This window comes from Leptonychotes weddellii, chromosome 16 (genome assembly GCF_054177405.1).
Source record: "Leptonychotes weddellii isolate Sample4059 chromosome 16, ASM5417740v2, whole genome shotgun sequence".
NCBI lineage: Eukaryota > Metazoa > Chordata > Mammalia > Carnivora > Phocidae > Leptonychotes > Leptonychotes weddellii.
In genome coordinates this window covers 45301781-45317300 of record NC_138384.1, presented here as the reverse complement: position 1 = coordinate 45317300, position 15520 = coordinate 45301781, and the positions used below count along the sequence as shown (strand labels likewise).

Here is a 15520-nt window from a genome sequence, read left to right as displayed (position 1 = left end):
CGCAGCGAGAGCCGGGGCAGGAGCGCAGCGTTTATTCTCAGAGTCACGGGTTGGGGGGCTCGGAGGCCTCGGGGGGGCTGGGGCTGGGATCGGGGTCCGGGCTGGCGTCCTCGGGGACGTCCCAGGGGAAGGTGGGCAGCCCCCGCATCTGCTCGCGGTAGACACGGTCGAAGGCTTCGCTCTGCGCCACCGTGAAGTGGTTCTTCCAGTCACCGCACACGCCTGGAAGGGAGGGAGGGACGGCGAGGTGAGGAGCGTGGGAACCTTCCCCGCCCCCAACATGCCAGCACCCCCTTTCCCACCTGCGGGCCTTTGCCAGAAGCACCTCCCCACCCCTCTTCGTCTCCGTGCTGCCCCTTTACCTCCTACGGTGGCCGCCTCTGTCCCCAGTCACCTGGCCAGACCCCTGAGCACCCTTTTGCGCCCTCCCTCCCTTGGCTCCCCCCATCCTACCTGTCCCTCCAGTAGACCTGTTGCCTTCCTCTATTTTACCCCGACCCCTTAAATCTCTCTGCCTGGAACATCCGCCTCCCCATCCAGCATTCCTGCCCGTGTGACCGTGTCACTGTGACCCGTCCCTCACCTCCCTGGCTGGAACAGGGCTTCCTCACCCCAGGGCTCCTGCAACACGCTACCTCCATTATGGCTCTGACAGTGTGAATGAATGCTTTCCCACACTCGGTGCCAGGGGACCGGCCGAAGGGCTACCCTGGAGTCGTGGGGTTCACTCTTTAACCCTCGCAGCAACCGAGCAGGCAAGGGGTGTGAACTCTGCCCCTTCCATGTGCCCAGGCAGGTGCGGGGATCCCGCCGAGCCTCACGTTTCTCACTGTCATGGGGCATTAACCTGGAATCCTGGGGCCAATGTCATTTGGATCGTGGCATTTTGAATCTTAGCAAGTGTACACCCCACATATTACATGACGCCCCTCGTGAGATCTGGGACAGCTCCCTGTGGGAGGCTGAATAATCACACCCTCCCTCCAGATGTCAACCTGTCCTAGTCTTTGGAACCTATGCCTAGGTGACCTTACATGGCAAAAGGGAGTTTGCAGGTGTCATTGTTAAAGACCTGGAGATGGGGAGAGGATCCTGGATTATCCTGGTGGCCCCCATTTAGCCACGAGGGTCTTGATAAGAGGAGGTGGGAGGGTCAGAGTCAGAGATCAGAAGATGCTCTGCTGCTGCTTTCAAGATGAATGGGGGCCACGAGCCAAGCAACGCACATGGGGCTAGAGACTGAAAAGGCAAAGAATGGATTCTCCCCCTAGAGCCTCAGAAGGAACAATCCCTTGGACACTTTGGTTTTAACCTAGTGACACTGATTTTGGACTTCTGACCCCAGAACCGTAAGAGAATAAACGTGGCTTGTGTGAAGCCGCTAAATTTGTGGTATTTTAGCAGGAATAGGAAGCAGCGCACTCCCACCCTCACCCCGTAATCCAACACTTGAATATTTCTGGGGTGAACACTTCATGCTAAGAAAGATTCGCGAAGGGCGCCTGGGTGGCTCAGTAGGTTAAGCGTCTGCCTTTGGCTCAGGTCATGATCCCAGGGTCCTGGGATGGAGTCCCACATCGGGCTCCCTGCTCAGCGGGGAGCCTGCTTCTCCCTCTGCCTCTCTTTCTCTCTCTCTGTCTGTCTCTTACGAATAAATAAATAAAATCTTAAAAAGAAAGAAAGAAAGATTCACGAAGACACCATAGAGCCTCACAGAGTGTGCCAGGCCCCAGGCTCAGCCCTGTGTGGGGGGTCGGTCCTGGGTCCACAGTGACGCTGGGAAGGCAGTTCTGTTTGGAGCAACCCCATATTTCAGCCGGGAAAACTGAGGCCCAGAGAGGTTACATGACTCGCTCAGGTCACACAGCCAGGCTGTGGCACCCCAGAGCCCCCGCACCTTTCCGGAGGAAGGCACCGTGGCGCTGGTCCAGCAGGCTGGGAGGCAGCAGCGTGAAGTTGGACATGGTGTTGGCCTTCATAGCGCCGAAAGCTGAGTGCGCCACCACGGAGCCCAGCGCCTCCTCACCCAGCGGCCGACCCAGGAATTGGCAGACGCGCTGCACGGAGCCGTGGAGATCCTGCAGGCAGGGGAGAGGGGTCAGGGGGGCCAGGCGGAGGGAGGTGGGACCCCAGGCAAGGAAGGAGCACCAACCAGACCCTGAATCTGGATGTCTGGAGTCCCGACCAGACCTGTCTGGGTGACTCTGCTTCTTTGCCTCAGTTTTCCCACCTCCGAGCTGAGGGATTGGGCTATGGCTTCCGAGTTTTCACAGTTTGGGGTTTTGGAGGGTTCTGCGGGCAGGAGGGAAGGGGTGGAGGCGGGGCAGAGGTCACAGCAGGGAGCAGAGGTTGCTCAGGCACCTTATACAGAATCACCCTCACTCGGGTTAGAAGGGGGAGTCAGCCTGTCTGTGCCCCAAATCTGCACCCACCCCCCGGTCCCCATCCCGGAACGGCGACCTCCTTGAGCCAGTCCCAGGCCAGACTCCCAGCCTGGCCTCACCCCTCTGTCTCCCCTGCCCCCACACCCCTGTCAGTCTGTCTCTGCTCATCTCCTCTGGGCTTTCAGCCCTAGCACTGGTCAGGCCTTGTCCTCTCCCTATGGACTCCTTACCCCAGCCTCCTCCCCAGCCTCCTCCCTGGTCTCCCTGCCTCCAGGCCCCCACACCCAGAGCTGCTCCCAGCCCTCCTATGGCTCCCTGGTGCCCAGGGACAGGAGTCCTGGCCACCCCCCAGGCCTGGCTTTCAAGGAGAGAAGTGGTCTGGCCTCCCCCATCCTATCTTTCCAGAATTTACCATTCCCTGCAATTTTCTCCCTGCAGCCTCGGCATGGGGCTGCCAAGAATGCCCCGTGCCACCACCCTCCACCTGGCAAACCTCCCCATCCAGATGCAGCTCAAATATCCACCCCCTCCTGACAACGACAGTTCAAGTCACTGGGGATTGAACACCCCCTGTGTACCAAGTTCTGGTCCAAGCCCCTCATGTATATTTGTGGCAAGCGTGCCAATAGCCCTGCAGAGAGGTGTCCTTACCCCAATCGGTAAAAGGAGGCTCAGAGAGGGGAAGACACTTGTCCAGGGTCACATAGCTAGGGAGGAGCTCAGATTTAAGTGCCCGAAGCCCCACGCCTCCCTGCCCCCTCCTATCTTGCTGCCTTCCCTGAAATGCAATACGCCTTCTGCTCAGCTCTACCAACCCCACGGCTCCGATTTTCCACGTCATTCCTGGTTTCATAACCCTCCATCCCTTTATCGTCTTGAACCACTGGCGTGTCCCAGAAACTCTAACATGTTGGCAGTTCCTCACACCCAGGGGCAGCCCAGAAGCTCTGTCAGGCTGCATGGCCCAGTTTTTGGTTTGGAGAACAAAACTAGATGGAAAAAAAAAAAAAAGTGGGGGTGGGGGGATGGTAATGCCGAAATCTTCTCTGGATCATCCAACACCAAGAGATATACCAGGGTGGGAAAAAAACAAACAAACAAACAAAAAACTCAGGTAGGTTGTCAACTCTCTCTAGGTTCCAAACCCCCAGGCTCCTCCTCTCTAAAACGGGGCTAATGGGGGCGCCTGGGTGGCTCAGTTGGTTAAGCGACTGCCTTCGGGTCAGGTCATGATCCTGGAGTCCCGGGATCGAGTCCCGCATCGGGCTCCCTGCTCGGCGGGGAGTCTGCTTCTCCCTCTGACCCTCCCCCCTCTCATGTGTTCTCTCTCATTCTCTCTCTCTCAAATAAATAAATAAAATCTTTAAAAAAAATAAAAAATAAATAAAATGGGGCTAATAACAATATTGGGGTGAACCCTATAAAATGTGGCTCAATGCTGGCAATTTTATGTGGTTCGCTCTAATAGGTAACTCACCTGCCCGTACCTGGTGAGGATTAAATGTGATGAACCATATGTGGTATTTGGTGCATGGCCTCTCTCACCCTCAGGGGACATTGGCTCCTATTGTTACTACTAATCAGATAGGCCCTTGCTCAGAACCTAATCACTTTCACTTTACACACTCTATTAACACTGTGGCATACCTTGTCAGATGGTAATAATATGCCAGTGCCAGCCACTGTGGTTCTCACAGCAATCCCATGAGCCTGCGTTTTCCCACCATTTTTTAAAGAATATTTTTATTTATTTATTTGACAGAGAGAGAGAGAGAGAGAGAATGAGCAGGGGGTAGGGGTGGAGGAAGAGGGAGAAGCTGACTCCTCTCTGAGCAGGGAGCCTGATGCGGGGCTCGATCCCAAGACCCTGGGATCATGACCTGAGCCGAAGGTGGACGCTTAACTGCTTTACCAACTGAGCCACCCAGGCACACCCTTTCCCACCCATTTTAAGGATGAGATGTCTGAGGCTCTGAGAGACTTTAGGGGATTTTTTAAAGTAGGCTCCATGCTGGGCTTGAACTCACGACCATGAGATCAAGACCCGAGCTGAAATTAAGAGTCGGATGCCCAACTAACTGAGCCACCCAGGCACCCCAACATTTTAGGGGATTTTAACTGTTTTATTGGACATAAAAATTCAGATGTTTCCCACTCCAAAAAGTACTGACAGAAAGAATACAACACATACATGAAACACACAAGAAGGGAACATGTCTGGGGAGCTTAGTGAAGGGGCATATAATGGGAGCTTCTCAGGTACCCAGCCTCTGGGAACATCTTTGTTAAGAATCTAGAATGGGGCACCTGGGTGGCCCAGTCAGTTAAGCGTCTGTCTTCGGCTCAGGTCATGATCCCAGGGTCCTGGGATCGAGCCCCGCATTGGGCTCCCTGCTCAGTGGATAGTCTGCTTCTCTGTCTGCCCCCCGCCCCCCCATGCTCTCTCTCTCAAATAAAGAAATAAAATCTTAAAAAAAAAAAGTGTTTGCTAAAAAAGAAAAAAAGGATCTAGAATGGCTGGTTATGTTCACTGTGGGTTGTCCCTCTAGAAGCCCAGCATCCTCCTTACAGCCCAGCAAAGCAGTGGGCATTCTGCATGGCACCTTCCAGGGAGCTCTCCCTGATTGCCCCAGCCAGAAGGCATTTTCCTCTCCCGGGTGCCTGCTCCAGGGACGTTTGATGGGGTCCAGACAGGATCCCCATCTAACTCCAAAGGCTGTTTCCTTCCACCGCTCCCTTCTGCCCTTCAGGTCACAGCCATCATTGAAGCTCACTTCCCACGTGCTGCAGTTCCGCATGACCTCATCTATCCTATCTCCTCTCCTGCTCAGGGCCCACCGGGGGCTTCCACCTACTCAGAGACAAGCCAAGGTCCTCCCCGTGCCTCCTATCCCCTCTCTGCCCACATTTCCCACCCTCACCTCGACTCAGTTGGCTCTGGCCACTTGGGCTTCTTTGCTCCCCTAGGAACACATCAAGCATGCTCTCATCTCAGGGCCTTTGCACGGGCTTTCCGGGACACTTTCCCCCCAGATATCTCCAGGGCTCCTTCTTCTCCTTCAGATCTTTGCTTAAGTGTCATCTTCCCCCCAGAGGCCTCCCTGACCACCCTATTTAAAACTGTGCCCCCACACATTCCTTATCCTCAGCTTCTATTCGGCTTGCCTTTTCTCCTTCGCTCTGCTCTCCAGCTGCCATCTATTTCACTTCTTTGTCCATGCCCCTTCTGCGGCTCAGGGGCTCAGGACCCTGCTCCGTTCACCACTGCGCCCCCAGTATCTGGTGCATTAGGCAGCAGAGCAGGCCTCGCGGGAAGGGAAGCGGGTATGAGGAGGGGAGGAGTGGAGGACGCTGGGCCGGAGTGGGGTGGGGGTGGGGCGGGGGGGGGAATCACCTGCTGCAGCTCCTCATAGGTGATAAACAGGAAATTCTCTTTGCCCTGCATCCGAATCCAGCCCTTAATGTGGTCGAACCAGGAGCCAAACTGCACTGCGGGCGGAGGGGCAGGCGGATGAGGTCCGGGCAGCAAAACCACCTCCGCTGGGGCTCGGGGCTCAGGGGGGCCTCACTGGCCCCATGTGGCCCCGGGCCTGGCCCCTCAGAGCTGGACGCCTCCCCCAAACCCCCCACACCTGGCACCCTGAAAACCCCTGTCTCCCCATCTCTCTGTTTCTGTCCCTTTTCTGCATCTCTGTCTCTCTCTTTTTGTTTCTCTCTTCTCTGTCTCTCTGTATCTATGTGTTTGTCTGTCTGTTTCCTTCTCTCTATTCCCCTGTCTCCTTCACTGTAACGCCCTGTATCTCTGCCTCTCTCTCCTTCGTACCCCTCCCCTGTCCCCTTCTTGGCTGGGTCCCCAAGGGGCTCCCCCCATCTCACTTTGCCCCAGTCCTCACCTTCGCCTTTGAGAAAGTTCTGCAGGAACTGGTCAGGCGTGCCGGGGTCCTTCAACTGCCCAGCAATCTTGGAGTAATGATAGAGCGAGACCACCACGTCCCGGGGGTTCCGGCCCATGTAGATCACCTGTGTGTGGATGTTGGAGAGGAGGCCAGAAGCTGTCAGACACAGGCAGGACCCCAGCCCCGAAGACTGCATGTTCCCAAGCCTTCTCTCTTCTGATCCTACAGCAGGAAGGACTCAGAGTTGACTTCTCAGGGGACTGCCCCGCTAAGCTTAGATCAGTTCACCTCATCCCAGCGGATGGGGAGAGCTCCCTGCAACCACATTCCAGGAGGAGAGTGGGACTGTTCCTGGACTAGGCAGAGTGACAGTTTGGCTTCAGGGAATAAAGACTGAAGGAAGAAGGCATGGGACTCAGGATGGAGGAGATCAGGGTGAGAGATGTTGACCCTCCTTCCTATTCCCATAGCCAAGGCCTTAACTCATCTGTTCCTGCCTGTTCCTTCACCAGAGCCTCTTCCCCAGCCTCCTAGCCTCCACATGGCCCCAGAAGGTCCTTCTATACCCAGAGCTGACCCTGCCTTCTTCCACTCTCCAGCACCCCAAGGAAGAGTCCCAGCCCCTGGGCCTGGCATTCAAGGCCCCGATCACCTGGCTCCACTCTGTTTACCTGCTTCATATTCCACAACCAAGCCCACTCCAGCCCCATTGGATATGTCCTTCCCTGGTAACTGTCTCCTTCCCCAAGACTATGGTCAGCCACTCACTTCCTTCGTGATCCCACCAGTCTCCTGGCTTTAACGACTCCATCCATCTCTATCGACCAGCCAATTACAGATACGCATGTCCATCCCAGATCTGTCCTATCAAATCCCAATTCAGTTATCTCCCTGCCCACTGGCAACCCACACCCAGACACCTATGGGCCATGACAGAGCTCCCACTTTCCCCTGAACCTCCCCATCTCGCCGCCCTCCATCCCAGGTGACAGCAGCCTCATCCTCCCAGCAGCTTAAGCCAAACACCGTGGAGTCACCCTTGATTCATCTGTCTGACACCCACACCCAATCTGTCAGTTAATCTGACTACTGGTTCCACCTTCAAAATACACCCCAAACGTAGCCTGCTTCCTTCACCTCCACTGCCACCACCCTGGTCTCGTCCACTGTCGCCTCCCACCTGGACTACCTGCCCTTACCCCCACGGTCTGTCCCCCACCTCGCGTCCAGAGGGCGCCTGTGGAAACCTAAGTCGGCTCCTATTTCTCTGCTCAGAGCCCTGCCCTGGCTCATGTCCCTCAGGGGACAAGCGAAGTTCCCACCCTAGCCCACGCAGCCCTGCACAGTTGGGAGCCTGTTACCTCCCTGACCTCATCTCTACCCCTCTCCCCCTCGTTCAGTTGGCTCTGGCCACACAGGCTTCCTTGCCAGCCTCAGGCATGCCACACTCACCCTGGGGCCTTTGCACCTGCCCTTCCCTGTGCCTGGAATGTTCTTCCCCCAGACACCCCCACACTCTGCTCCTTTCTGATGTGAATTTACCACCTTGGCATATTAAAGAGCTTCCTTATCTATTCTCTGCCTGTTACCCCTTAGAATGTGGGCTTACATTGCTATGTGCTTACTAGCTACTGTTCTAGATCAGGGCCAGGCACATAGTAGGTGTTCAATGAATGTGCTGAACCCATCAGTCAGGGCGAGTCAGCTCTCCCCCACCCCAACACCCCTCCCGCCTCCTGCACCTTGGCCTTGGAGTTGAAGAAGGCTTTGGTGAAGAGCTGGATGGGGAGGTGGGAACTCATGAGGCGGGGGCTGGGCTGGTCCGAGAGGCTGAAGGCACCCATGATGGTCTCACACCAGGGTGCCCGCTTCCAGATGGGCACCGAGCGGATCCAGGATGGGTCCCCGTCCTTTAGGATTAAGCTGAGGATCTCAATCATCCAGTTGGTGCCTGTCAGGAGATATTGGGCAAATTAATCGAAGATGGGGCGGGGTGGAGGGGAGGCCAGAGAGAACCAGAGTCAGATTTCTCAGACTCCTCACAGCCGGCCAGCCAGCGGAGAAGCTAGGCCTGCTTACCAGGATTTTCAGAGCAGGAACTCAAGGCTCAAAGAAACAAAGTCGGCGGCCAAGGTGGCGAAGCTAGGAAGTGGCCCGCGTGGCAGAGACTGGCTTGCTGCCCTCCCAACCCCATTTCATCTCCCTACCAGGAATATGACAGGACCACATTTCCCTAGCCTCCCCTGCAGCTACATGTGGGGCCATGTGACCGAATTCTGGCCAAGTGCAGTGATATGCAGCCATTTCCAGGCCTGGCCCATAAACACCTCCTACGTGTCCCTCCCCCTTCCCTCTCCGCTGGCTGGATGCGGGGACGCCCCTGGAAACTGGGGCTCCCGGGGATGGCAGAGCCATAAGATGGAAAGAGCCAGAATGCCTGAGACTGCATGGATTTCCCCCCACGTCCCTCCACGCATCCTGCACCGACCGGAGTTTAAAGGAATGACAAATAAGCTTCTAGTAGGCTCCGTGGCTGGGATTCTGAGGCTTATGTGTGAGGCAGAAGCATTCCGCTAGTACATACAGGAAGCTGGAATTAAATCCAGATGTCTGGGCTTAGAAACCTCAGCTCCTTTCACTGCCCTTTCTCGGGAGTCACCCCTTGATTTCTGGGGGGAGTCACAAATGTCATGTAGCAGGAAGGGACCTTATCAATGACCTGGTTCTCAGGTCCGGATTCCAGGAGACTGTAGGCAAGTCAGATGAGAAATAATAATAATAATAATAATAATAATAATAATAATAATAATAATAATGTTAACAGTGACCTATTATTAGTATTATATTGCCCTGGATTCTCTGTTTTGTTGTTTTGTTTGTCTGGTTTTTTTTAAAGATTTTATTTATTTATTTGACAGAAAGAGAGAGCACAAGCAGGGGGAGCTGCAGACACAGGCAGAGGGAGAAACAGGCTCCTCCACGAGCAGGGAGCCCCATGCGGGGCTCCTTGTGGGACTCGATCTTAGGACCCCGGGATCATGACCTCGGCCGAAGACAGACGTTTCACCTTCACCGACTGAGCCACCCAGGCGCCCCTATTTTTAAGTCATCTCTGCGACCAAAGTGGGGCTCGAACCCACGACGCCCAGATCAAGAGTCTCACTCTCCACCAACTGAACCAGTCGGGCGCCCCTATATTGCCCTGGATTCTAACAATAACCCTGCCCCGGTTTTTTGTTTTTTTTTTTTTTAAGATTTTATTTATTTGACAGAGAGAAAGACAGCCAGAGAGGGAACATAAGCAGGGGGAGTGGGAGAGGGAGAAGCAGGCTTCCCGCGGAGCAGGGAGCCTGATGCGGGGCTCGATCCCAGGACCCCGGGATCATGACCTGAGCCGAAGGCAGACGCCTAACGACCGAGCCACCCAGGCACCCCCCTGCCCCGGTTCTTGATGCACTGCCTCTGCCTCCGAATCCACTCTCCGGTGCCCTGTTCTGGGCGTTGGCAGCCGGACCCTGTGAACAGTTCTCCTCCGGCGCCTGGCGCAATGATAACCTCCGCCAGTAGAGGGCGCCAGAGGAGCCCTCGGGAGGATGGGCTTCTCTTCCCGGCTCTCGCCCGCTCCTCTCGCCCGCTGGCTCCGGTGATGGCCCGCGGCCGGCAGTGCCCTGGACACCCAGCGACAGCGACACTTTCTGCCCCCCGCGGCCCCAGCAGATTTCCCTGGGCGCTCTGCTTTCCGCCCAGGGGGAGTGGCTGGCTGATCCCTGTATGAGCTCTTCCTGTATCCCCTGGGGTTCTCCTTACCCCCTTAGTGGTTTGATCCTCCGTGACTAGCTCACAAATTCTTTTCTAAAATACGCATAACGTAAAACTTACCGATGTAACCATTTTTAAAGGGTCCAGCTCAGTGGCATGAAATGCATTCAGGTTGTTGTGCAACCATCACCATCCGGCTCAAACCTGCTTTGAACGAAACCTGCTGCTCAGGGAAGAGGTTTCTACAACTCTGATGAAGGGAAATTTGGCAATGGCCATCAAAATCGCATATTCACAGACCCTTGGGCCACGCAATTCCATATCTAGGGGTTTTCTCTACAGATCAAGGCATTTTTTTTTTAAAGATTTTATTTATTTATTTGAGACAGAATGAGAGAGAGAGAGCACATGAGAGGGGGGAGGGTCAGAGGGAGAAGCAGGCTCCCTGCCGAGCAGAGAGCCCGATGCGGGACTCGATCCAGGGACTCCAGGATCATGACCTGAGCCGAAGGCAGTCGCCCAACCAACTGAGCCACCAGATCAAGGCATTAAGTGTGCAAGCGCTATATGCCCTGGAGGCAACATTGTATATAAAGTTTAAATCGTGTTCAAAGTGTACATTGTGTATAAAGTTTACATTGTGTTTAAAGGCAAAGGTTGAAAACTAGTAAATACTTATCAGTCAGGAACTGTTTAAACAAGAATTCCTGTACATCCAATGTTATGGAATACTATGGAACCGTAAACAAACAAATAAACAAAGAAGTTCTTTGTCTACAGTCCTAAGATGGGATGATGTCAAGATACAAAGAAAAAGGGGCGCCTGGGTGGCTCAGTCAGTTAAACGTCTGACTCTTGATTTTGGCTTAGATCATGATCTTGAGGACATGAGATCGAGCCCCACGTTGGGGGATTAAGATTCTCTCCCTCTCTCCCCTAAACAAATGCAAGGGAAAAGAAACCATAAATATACACAAAACCACGATACAGAATGGTGTGGGTAGTGTGTGAACTGTGGTGGGAAAAAGTGAAAATATATTTATGCACATTTCTGCTTGGACGTGCAAATTCTGGAAGGATACACAGGGACTCTTGGTGACTGCAGTAGGAGAGAGAGATCTTTCGGTGCAAACCCTTTGTACCTCTTGAGCTTCTGAACTATGAATTCATTACTTCTTAAGAAAAAAATCAATACATTTCAAATTAAAGAAAGAAGCTGAACTAATTGGATGTCCATGGGCAAAGAACCTCACACTATACCTCATCCCATATACTAGAATTATCTTAAAATCGATGATAGATTTAAGTTTAAAATCTAAGATCATAAAACTTCTACAGGGAAACACAAAGGATGTTTTTACGACCTGGGGTTAAGCAAAGATTTCTTAGCTATGATATCAAAATCTGACCCATTAAAGAACACATTGACAAATTGAATTCCATCAAAATTAGATTTCTGCTTTGAGAAGACACTGGAGAGGTAAGTCACAGATGGAGAGAAAGTATTTGCAAAAGGCAAATCTGATAAAGGGTTTGTACTCAGATTATATAAAGAATCTCGGGGTGCTTGGCTGACTCAGTTGGAAGAGCATCTGACTCTTTTTTTTTTTTTAAAGATTTTATTTATTTACTTGAGAGAGAGAATGAGACAGAGAGAGAGAGCACGAGATGGGGGAGGGTGAGAGGGAGAAGCAGGCTCCCCGCCAAGCAGGGAGCCCAATGTGGGACTCGATCCCGGGACTCCAGGATCATGACCTGAGCTGAAGGCAGTCGCTTAACCAACTGAGCCACCCAGGCGCCCGAGCATCTGACTCTTGATCTCAGAGTCCTGAGTTCAAGCCCCACGCTGGGCGTGGAGCCTAATTTAAAAAAAAAAAAAAAAGAACTCTCTCGAAACTCAATAATGAGAAAACAAATGGTTTTGATTACAAAATGGGGGAAAGACTTGAACAGACACTTTATCAAAGAAGATACGTGATTGGCCAATGAGCCAATGGAAAGATGCTCCACATCATTAGCCACCAGGGAAATGCAAATTAAAACCACAGTGAGATAGCAATACATACCTGTTAGAACGGCTTAAAAACCAACCAAACAAACAAAAAACCCTGACAATCTCAAGTGTTGGCAAGGAACACTCGGTTGGCAAGCTCACCGATGTTGCTGGTGAGAATGCAAAATGGTAAAGCCATTTTGGAAAAAGAGCTTGGCAATTTCTCATAAAGTTAAGCAAACCTACTTCCCGTAGACTCTGCAATCTCACTTCTGAGTATTTACCCAAGAAAAATGAAAACATATTTCCATGCATGGACTTGAATGCAAAGCCGCATAACAGCTGCATTCATAGCCATCCCAATCTGGACACAATCCAAACGTCCTTCAATAGATGAATGGATAAACCATGGTCCATCCATAGAAAAGAATACTCCCTGGCAGTAAAAAACAAAACAACAACAACAACAACAACAACAAAAAACCACAATAGCTTGGGTGAATCTAAAGTATATTACACTGAATGAAAGAAGTCAGTCTCAGGGGCGCCTGGGTGGCTCAGTCCATTAAGCGTCTGCCTTCGGCTCAGGTCATGATCCCAGCATCCTGGGATCGAGCCCCGCAATGGGTTCCCTGCTCGCGTAGGAAGCCTGCTTCTCCCTCTCCCCGCCTCTCTTTCTCTGTCAAATAAATAAATAAAATCTTTAAAAAAAATAAGAAGTCAGTCTCAAAAGCTGTACATGGTATGGGTCCATCTATGTGACATTTTGAAAAAGGCAAAACTCTAGGGGCCGCAAACAACAATGGTTGTCAGGGGCTGGGGTGAGGGAGGAGATGGCCAGGAAAGTGTGTGAAGGTTTGGGGGCGATGGGGCTGTTCTGTATCTTGGCTGTGATGGTGGTTATAGGACTGTGTGTGTCTCTCAAAACTCAGAACTCTGAGGGAAATGAAAACATATGTCCACATACAGGATGCCCATGTTCCTAGAAGCATTACTCATGACAAAGAGTGCAGACAATCCAAGTGTTTATCAACTGATGAATGAGTAAACAGAAAATAGAATGCATGCTATGGAATGGTATTCCACCATAAACGGGAATGAAGGAGCACTGAAGTGTGCTACCACATGGATGAACCCCAAAAACGTTGTACTAAGTGAAAGAAGCCAGACACACAAAAGAACATGCATTGTAGGGTTCCATTTATATGAAATGTCCAGAATGGGCAAATCCATAGAGCCAGAGAGCAGATCAATGATGGCCAAGGCTTAGGGTTGGGGATGTGGGGTTTGGGGAGGGATGGCTAATGGGTATGGGGTTTCTTGTTGGGATGGTGAAAATGTTCCAGGATGGATTGTGGTGATGGTTGTACAAGTCTGTGAATACACTACTACCAGAGAATCGTACACTTTAAAATGGGTAAATCGTATGGTGGGTGAATTATATCTCAAGAAATACCCCTCACAGAACTCTATGCTGAAGAAGGTGAATATCATATTTTGAAATGTTTCAAAAATGTTTTGAAAAAGAAATAAAGTAGTCAATCCCCATCATGTTAGAGATAGAAAAACTGAAGTCTGTCCCTTCTGTCGCTAAAAGCTCCCTGAGGGCCTTGGAGTAAAGTCACCGCAGAGCCTCACCTTGGCTCCATAGGGATGCTTCATCAGCCCATGTGCCCCAGCCTCATCCCTAGCCTCACTGACCTTCTCTTGTTCCCTCAATCTCATTAAGCCTCCCCCGACCCTAGGGTCTTTGCATGTGCTGTTCCTCTGTCTAGGACACACTTTCCCACTCAAACCCCTCTGCAGCTTCCAGGTCTGGACATGAACATCTTCTCCCCCATGAAGCCTGCCCTCATCCCCCAGACCATCTCTTTTGTTACCTACATTCAATGCTCTCTGCACCTTTCCTTGGGGGCACCCACCCCAACCCTAATTATATAGTAACATAAGTGATTGCATATTGAAATAAAGCCTGTGTCTCCCAACAAATTGACAACTGTCTTCCTTATTCACAGCTGTGTCTCCACACACGGCAGATGACCAATAAGCAGCTTTTCAGTGACAGAATGGAGAAAATTAAGAGCATCTCTTTGCCCCTCCCTCCCCGCCTCCTTCCTTTCACCAATATTTACTGAATACTTATTATGTGCCGGGCACTGTTTTAGACTCAAAGAACACATCGGTGATCCAGACATACTAAACCAGCTGCCCTCAAAGAGCTCATGTTCCAGTGGGGAAACCAGAGAATAAACCAACAAACGAAAACACAATATAGCGGCTGGGGGTGACAGGTGCTATGAAGGCAAGTAGAGGCCAGTTAAGGGGATGGAGAGGGACAGGGTGGGGAGGTCAGGGAAGGCTTCCCTGGGGACAGGAGAGCCCACCTTGGGGGGGGGGAGGAGGAAGGAGCGACACCTGGCGGAGGGACCGGCCAGTGCAAAAGCCAAGCTCACGCCCCACCCCTGGGCTCTTTCTGCAGCCCCACCCCCCCTACCCCGCCCCCCACCCCCGGCTCTTTCCGATTCCCCTTCCCCTCCGCGAGCCCTTCTCAGGCTCTGTGGCCACCACCCCAGCCGCCCCGCCCAGCAGGTACCTGACTTGGGGTAGGTGATGATGAAGATGTCGTCGTCCTGCACATCAGCGTTCTCTACCATGCGGATGCTCTCGGGTGAGTAGATGCCCACGGGGAAAGGGATGCCCTTGTACCTGAAGTATTCGCCTGACAACTTCTGGCTGTAGGAGTGTGAGGGAGACACCATGAGGACCAGTTGGGGGGGGTGTGAGGACAGGAGTCACTCCTGGAGGGTTGGGGAGGGGGCAGAGGAATCTCAGGGCAGGAGGGAGGGTGAGCAAGAGGTAGGTGAGGGGCGCCCCACTCGCTGGTGGAACCCTGGCAACAAACTTTCCCTGAGCCCCATTTCTTCATCTGCAAGGTGGGAATGGTTTACCCAAACCCCACAACAATCCTATGAGGTCACGGCGATTATTAGCCCCCTTTTATGAATGAAGAAAGTGAAGCACAGAGAGGTTGAGTGACTTCCCCAAAGCCACACAGATGGAGCACTTCCCATCTGTAAAGTGGGGCTGAGCGCTTTCCTCACATTGACTCTTTGCCCCAACCCTTGAGGAAGAGGCTAAGCCACCACCCCATTTTACCAACAAGGAAACCGAGGCCACAGAAGCTATGTGCCCTGCCCACTCCTTCCTGCAAGGCCACAGAATGGCAGAGCCCACCTGTGAAACCCAGTCCAGGGTCACCATGAAGCTGAAACAGTTTTGTTGGCTTTTTTTTTTTTTTTTAAGATTTTATTTTTAAGGGACGCCTGGGTGGCTGAGTTGGTTAAGCGTCTGCCTTCGGCTCAGGTCATGAGCCCGGGACCCTGGGATCGAGCCCCGCATCGGGCTCCCAGCTTGGTGGGGAGCCTGCTTCTTCCTCTCCTTCTGCCCGTGCTCATGCACACACACTCTCTCTCTCTGTCAAATAAATA

The 15520-nt window shown here is 52.5% G+C and overlaps 1 protein-coding gene across 1 annotated transcript; it reads right to left on the bottom strand.

Annotated features, from left to right (window-relative positions):
• Positions 1-17: 17 nt before the first annotated feature.
• SULT2B1 (sulfotransferase family 2B member 1) lies at positions 18-14791 on the bottom strand. The gene is made up of 6 exons (XM_081807915.1): positions 14626-14791; positions 8023-8231; positions 6278-6404; positions 5779-5873; positions 1898-2078; positions 18-222 (listed from the first exon to the last, which is right to left on the bottom strand). The coding sequence occupies exons 1-6, from the start codon at positions 14789-14791 to the stop codon at positions 44-46; spliced, it is 957 nt and encodes a 318-aa protein (XP_081664041.1). The 3' UTR covers positions 18-43.
• Positions 14792-15520: the final 729 nt, after the last annotated feature.